Source organism: Xenopus laevis, chromosome 7S (assembly GCF_017654675.1).
Source record: "Xenopus laevis strain J_2021 chromosome 7S, Xenopus_laevis_v10.1, whole genome shotgun sequence".
In the NCBI taxonomy this organism is placed as follows: Eukaryota; Metazoa; Chordata; class Amphibia; order Anura; family Pipidae; genus Xenopus; species Xenopus laevis.
This window is the reverse complement of record NC_054384.1, coordinates 65,600,582-65,607,780: the sequence shown is the minus strand read 5'-3', so window position 1 is coordinate 65,607,780 and position 7,199 is coordinate 65,600,582. Positions and strand designations below refer to the sequence as shown.

The window sequence follows — 7,199 nt, the reverse complement described above, 5'->3', positions numbered from 1 at the left end:
CTTCCCCTTTAAGAGCAGGGGACAGAGGTGACTTCCACATGGGAGTGTGACAGTTGGTTCAGTCCGTTGGTTGGCCCTGTGGTGAGAGGTAAGAGTACTTTCCCTCTGGGAGATTTTTTTGCCAAAAAACCTTTATTTTAGTGGAAAAAGAGGAGGGAATTTGGGCAATGTCCCCCACAGACTAGCAGGTGGTGTGCCTCTCCCTGATTTTAGTGAATTTGGATATTTTTCCCCTAAAATGTGCTTGGGAGATGCCTTTAATCTTAGTGCTGGTTGGGAGACACAGACTTTTTGTGGATTTGGCATTATGCAGGGCTGCCAGCAAATATTCACATTATCTACAGAAGGAAACTTTTGGGGACCCTGTAGCACACCATAAGGAACTAGGGGTGGGAAGCAGAGGCACGTGCCATGGGGACAGTTGGGGGTGATGAGTGGGGGACATACAGCAGGTCCCATAGAAGAGAGGAGACTTTACGCCTAGGGTTTGACAGTTGGTTTAGTCCGTTGGTTGGTTAAGTGTATATTCCCTCAGAGATATTTTGCCAAATAACCTTTACTATAGTAAAAACAAGAGGGGAAAAGGTTGGGTCACGCCCCCAAGCAGATGTTGCTCCTCTCCCTGATTTTAGTGAATTTGGAGATTTTTCCCCTAAAATGTGCTTGGGAGAAGCCTTTAATGTTAGTGCTGGTTGGGAGACACAGACTTTGGCAGTTATTTAGGGCTGTCTGCTAATTGACTGTGTGAGAAAACTTCCAGCATTCTAGAGACCGAGGCTCAGTACCTGCTGGAACTGATACAAAGCTCAAACTTTAGGGGAAATACATTTCTGCTTTCCTCTGTATTAAATAGGAAATATTAAATTATTAAATTCCTTAACTTGCCTTTATATTCTCTTTTCTATACAGATTGCTACAGTGCCTTTCCTGCATTTTTGGACCGCAACTTCGGTGATTCACACCTGCCCATTAACACCTGGGAGTTTTTTTTTGGCTTCTCCATTGTTCATATAATTACATCTATATCTGAACAGTGTAAGAGAGCCAGGGGTTCCTTAGGGAGACCCCCCCCCCTTGGGGTGGCCCGGCCTTGTGCCGCCCCCTAATTTTTTTCCCCATCGGAGAATCTTCTTTAAGAGGTAATCTTGCAAATTCAACTGATTCAGCACATGATTTCACGTCAGAGAGTGTCATAAATTCACTTGGGGGGTCCCACGTGGCTTTGTGCATATGAGCCCATACGGTTACTGTATATTGTATTTATAAGAAGCCAATCCATCAACAGCATTAATAATGGGCTTTAATCATTGACTGGAACAATGTTTCATACAAATGGGAGAATATAGATAAGGAAATAATTAAATGGGTGGTTCACCTTTAATGTATATTTTAGTATATTTTAGGATGGCTACTTCTAAGCAACTTTTCCACTGGTCTTCATTAAATGTTTGATACTTTTCGGACGCTTTCCAGCTTTCAAATGGGGGTCATTGACCCCATCAAAAAACAAATGGTCTGTAAGGCTACACATTTATTGTTATTGCTACTTTTCTTCAAATCAGCACATGGTTGCTAGAGTAATTTGGACCCTAGCAACCAGATAGCTTTAATTGCAAACTGGAGAGCTGCTGAAGAAAAAGCTCAATAACTCAAAACCCACAAATAATAAAAAAGGCAAACCAAGTGCAAATTGTATTAGAATATCATTCTCTGCATCATACGAAGAGTTCATTAAAAGGGGAACAACTCTTGATTTCATTTTGGCTGATTATGTCTATTTGTCCCTCTAGGTTTCCACGATGGACAAGAAGCAGAGAAATCCATCTCTTCTGGTAATGCCTCAGTGTAAAACAATCCTCTCTCATCTGAACTGGTGTTTCCCTTTCACTCTTCTATATAAGCTCTCCTTAAGCAGCTGTCTGTCTGCTTCTATCTATCTATCTATCTATCTATCTATCCACACACATACACATATACATACACATACACACACATATATATATATATATATATATATATATATATATATATATATATATATATATATTGCACTCTTAATCCACAGCTGCCTGGGTGCTGGTCAACACATTAGTATGCAGTGAACAAACAAGCCACACTCCAAGGACTTCATTTTGAAAAATAAAGGTGAAGTTTTATTCTCAACGTTGCGGCTCCTTAAGTGGGGCCGTCTTCAGGAGACTCTACTGAAGACGGCCCCAGTTAAGGAGCCAAAACGTTGAAATAAAACTTCACCTTTATTTTTCAAAATGAAGTCCTTGGAGTGCGGCTTGTTTGTTCACTATATAGATATAGATCTAGATCTAGATATGTGTTGGAGCTGCCTCCAATCACTACGTTTATTAAATTTTCAGAATAAAATGCCCTTATTCCTGGCATGTTTGCCCCATAAAAACCCAAACCCCTTTCTGTCTCTATTCTCCTCAGAGCCAGAGCCACTTAGTATTCTGTCCCTAATGCTTTTTCTTTTTACTTACAGACGCTGTACTCCGTCCTGAAGGACTTCAGGGCGGAATATACGGATTTTGAGGCCCTCGCTTCTTATTATGGTAAAATCCTCTATTATTTATCAGTTCCTAAGGTTGTGCCATTGTTTTATTATTTGTGAATTCCTTTCCCCCTTTAGCTCAGTATTTAACTGAATTGTGTTTTTCCCGCAGAACATCACTATCGGGTCGAATTCGGCGAGAACATCATCCTGTAAGTAAAACATAAATGGACTTGTTACATGTTGGGAATCATTTGCTATTGCCCCAGGGGTAACTGCAAGGGCAATACGGCTGGAAAATGTTTTATTAACATTCAGTGATATCTTTCTTTTTCAGAAAGCACTTCCTTCTAACATGCGATGTGGACCCGAGGATGAGGGCCAAAGAGAACGTTATGCATTACTGGAAAATGCTCCACTCGCTGGTATGTAATGCAGAATAGATGTTTAGATGAATAGGGAACAAATGATATTAGATTGCCAGCTCTTATCTCACGCTGCTTCTTTCTTTATGTTACAGGAAGTGATCAAGAGGGAATATGCCGCCCTCAGGAAATCTGCCAAGCTGCCTCCTGTAAGTGTCACTAGTATAATTATTATTATAGGAGAGGTTAATATTCACTGTGTGTCTCTATAATAATCTAGAACATTATTATTCATTGTATCTCCTGCTCCCCTGGGGGCATCTAAAGTCTCCCATCCAAGTGCCATTTTCACCAGAAACAAAAATGGTTTCATCACAAGCGTTCACATGGCCACAATAATGGCATTGGTACAAAGAAGCGCTTAACATTGACTCTCTTCTTCCACAGGATCATCCAACTCGAGTGCGAAACCGGAGGAAGCAGCTTGAGTATTTGCGGCTGGAGAATGTAAGTTCACCTGGGATCACTGTCCCTGATGCTTTTCTTGGGTGTTTAACCGCTAGATAATGAACTTTGATTGGTCTATTGCAATCGGGACAACGGCACAAGGGGTTATTTGGGGTTTTTTCTCCCTATGATGAGAAAAGGCTGATGCTCATAATTACAATATCACAACATCAGCTGCCGGCAGGGAATCCCACACCCTCACTGCCCTCAGCATATAAAGGTACTATTAGCAGCACATATACAGGCATAATCCTAATTGTCTCCTTTCTTTCCCCTTTGCTCCTATCCTTGTGCCTCCCCTGCGCTCACAGACTATCAACCAACATCTGACCCACCTTCACCATGAGTTCTTGAGGGAGCTGAAGCTAAAGAAAGCTGCTCGGTATGTATTTTGCAATTAACACTTTCAATTACACTTACTGGCACATAACATATTCAAAAAAAAATAGATGTTTTCTCGTACCTCCGGGTGCTTTTGGCCATACTGATAGCACAGAAACTTGTTAAACTTTTTTAGGTCCCTACAACCATAGCATGTATCTCAGCATGTATCACTGGGTGAAGTCTAGCATGGAACTTACTCAGCTCAGTAACTGCCCAATGTGTTACAGTAGGGACAGGTGTGTAGCAGGTATAATGATATTTCTTAGGTACAAGGCTATCTGGCTATTTTAGTCATCCAGTGATCAGAATTGTAGTTGCAATACTTTGGAAACAAATTACAACAATGACCCATTTTTTTCATTTTCTTCCCTTTAAACCTAGTAAGAAACAAGTACACAGTCCTGCAGCTGAAGAAAAGGAGGATGGAGCCCCTGCAGCAGAAGATGAGGAAGCCCTTGATACAGAAGACAGGGAAGAGGAAGCGGAAGGAGCTCCAGCTGAAGACCCTGCAGTGGAGGAGAAGATGATGGAGGAGCAAGCTCCAGCAGAGGAAGAAAAGGAAGAAGAAGCTCCTGGAGCAGCAGAAGAGGAAGCTCTTGCCTCTCAGGAGAAAGGAGAAGGTGCTGAAGATAAGGAAGAAGTGGATGGTCCAACAAATGAAGACACAGCTCCTCCCGCTGAAGAACAGCAAGTCCCTGAAGAGGAGGAGAAAGAAGAGGGAGCGGAAGTAGGAGGTTCTGCAGAAGAACATCAAGCTCCTGGAATGGAGGAGAAGACAGAGGAGCAATCTCCTGCAGTGGAGGAGAAAGAGGAGGGAGCTGATGGTGAAGAAGGGATCATGAAAGATTCTCTGGTGGTGGAGAGGCCGACCCTCCGAAAACAGTTCAGGAAGGCCATCATGAAGAGGCTCCGGAGAGTTTGGGTAATGTATCAATTTACTGACCATTACCCATTATCTAGAGATGCCTCATGTTGTCCAATGCAGCTCCACTTTACTTCCTGCTGTTCTGAGCATTTTCAATGCTGTCTGTTGAGCCCGCAGGCCGATTACTTTGAGGGCACCCAATAGACCAATGTTTGGCTGCCTTTAGGTTGTAAGAGGTTGCTGACAGAGATAAGTCTGCAGATAAAGTGTCGATTCTATAGTAGGCCAATAACAGGGGAGGTAGGTAACGCTTATAGGGCTGCTGGACATCTGGCTTAGATATCCACCTTTGGAAATGGGTTGCTACTGGATAATGGACTGGCGCCAGGTGATCGAAGCGTATAAAAGATTAAATGGCGCAGGCTCAGACTGAGATTCATAATAAGCCAAGGCCTTCCATGTGTAGAGAGACCCAAACAGTCCCCACAGGCCCAACAAATAGTGCGTTCTTAAAGCAAGACCTATAGCGTTTAATATCATAAGGAAACAAGTATGTCTTTATTCTAATGTCAACACTCTATCTTTTCAGCATTCCACCCAAAGACTCGCCGCCTGCTGCTGCTGCTGCTGCCGCCGACCCAACACCATGGCCTAAATCCAAAGAAATCCTAAATGATCCAGGGTGTAAAACCGACTGCCGTTTCTAGGAGTCAGGAAGGAATTTTTACCTATAGTGCAGATTGGTTCCCATAGTACTCTAGGGTTTTTCGCCTTCCTCTGGATCATTGGTCGTTAGGGATGCCCAAATATAAATTAGCTGTCAATTTTAATAAATCCTGTGCTCTCCGACAGGTTTCCCCATATAAAAGTCTCTGTGTTTTTCTTTAATCCCTATGGTGAATATTGAGGGAAGGGGCTCCTGTGCCTCATTCTTCTAAAGATGACTGACCGGTTGTGTGACGGGGCAATTAATACTGCTGGGAGCTGCTCAAAATGGCAGCGTAAGGGTAAAACTGGGTTGTGGTGCGGATACAGTGGTTTATTTGAAGAAGGGAATGGGTTAATATCTCTGCAGGGTTATTTGCTTAATATGTAGATTGATGGGGATGAAAGACATAGGGACACATGTTGATCTCAAATGATTGAAAGGAACTACAAAATTGCTTTACTCCATAGGCCACAATGTAAGCATTTCCATTCAAGTCCATTGCCCTCTTAATATTGGAATTCCATCCACTTCCCACCAGCCTATTTATACTATACCAGACATTTAGTATATGAAGGTGCTTGATATTGGGGAATGCCTGTGCTGGATTTGTTTTTTGGTTACCACTCTCTCCAGGTTATGAGACATCTTTTTGGGGTGGGGGATTCCTGCTAAAGCGATGGAGGAGTATTATATTTCTTCCTGCCCCCACAATGACACACTCCATTGTTTGCTAGACGAGGAAGCCCTTTGAGGGGTAATAAGGAAGGTAGGGGCAAGTTGGGCCAACCCTGCCCCTGGATCCACGAACCCCCCCCCCATTGGTGACCTGGGGTCATAAGAGTTAAAACATTGGTGGCCTGGGGCCATAAGAGTTAAAAAAAATTGGTTGCAAGGGGCCCTAAGAGTTAAAAACTTTTATAGCCTGAGACCATAAGAGTTGAAGACATTGGTCGCCTGGGGCCCTAAGAGGTAAAAACATTGGCGGCAAGGTGCCCTATGAGTTAAAAACATTGGTGACAAAGGGGCCCCAAGAGTTAAAAACATTGGTGACAAAGGGGCCCTAAAAATTAAAAACATTGGTGACCTGGGGTACAAAGAGCTAAAAACAATTGTGGCAAGGGACCCTACTACAAATATCCTTATCATCTACAGTGGGGGTACAATATCCCTTATAATACACAATACTCAGAGTTCCCTGTATAACTCAGCCTGTAGCCTTGTGCATTTATATGTGATGTCTATAGCCTTATAATTTACAATGGGGGTTTATTATCCCCTATAATACATTTGTAACAGTCCCCAGTGTAACTCAACCTGCAGTCTTGTGCATTTATATTGAACCCCTCAGTGACTTCTAATGTCCATATCAATTACAGTATAGGGCACAGAATCTGTTTTAATACATAAGGGGTAGTTCCCTGTATAACTCAGCCTGCAGCCTTGTGCCTTTAAATTGTCAAATAACCCCTAAGTGACTTCTAATATCCTTATGAATGACAGTATAGGGTGTACAGTCTCTGTTATAATACATAATACATGAGTTATACAGTGATAGTTCCCTGTATAACTCACCGCAGCCGTGTGCCTTTATATGGATTCTAAAATCCTTATAATTTACAGTAGGGGTACATTATGCATTATAATACACAAAATATACTCATCGTTCCCTGTATAACTCAGCCTGTATCCTTGTTCCTTTATATGGTCCCAGAAATGTTTCACTGTCCCTCTCTACTATAGCACCTCATCTATTCAATTTGGCAAAACTGCTGATCCCCCACATGATAGAAATCGCTGCAGCCCCCAATAATCCAAGACTGGATAAACAAAATGAGTGAATTATACAATTCTGAGGAAATCTCA

General features: G+C 42.4%; 1 protein-coding gene across 1 annotated transcript; it reads left to right on the top strand.

Annotated features, from left to right (window-relative positions):
* Window positions 1–1,122: 1,122 nt before the first annotated feature.
* On the top strand, window positions 1,123–5,443 carry LOC121396076 (neuromodulin-like). The gene is made up of 10 exons (XM_041570677.1): window positions 1,123–1,139; window positions 1,791–1,832; window positions 2,498–2,567; window positions 2,679–2,718; window positions 2,844–2,931; window positions 3,027–3,080; window positions 3,319–3,378; window positions 3,690–3,760; window positions 4,144–4,684; window positions 5,217–5,443. Exons 2-10 carry the CDS (start codon window positions 1,800–1,802, stop codon window positions 5,280–5,282), a joined length of 1,023 nt encoding a protein of 340 aa, XP_041426611.1. The 5' UTR covers window positions 1,123–1,139; window positions 1,791–1,799; the 3' UTR covers window positions 5,283–5,443.
* The last annotated feature ends 1,756 nt before the right edge of the window (window positions 5,444–7,199 follow it).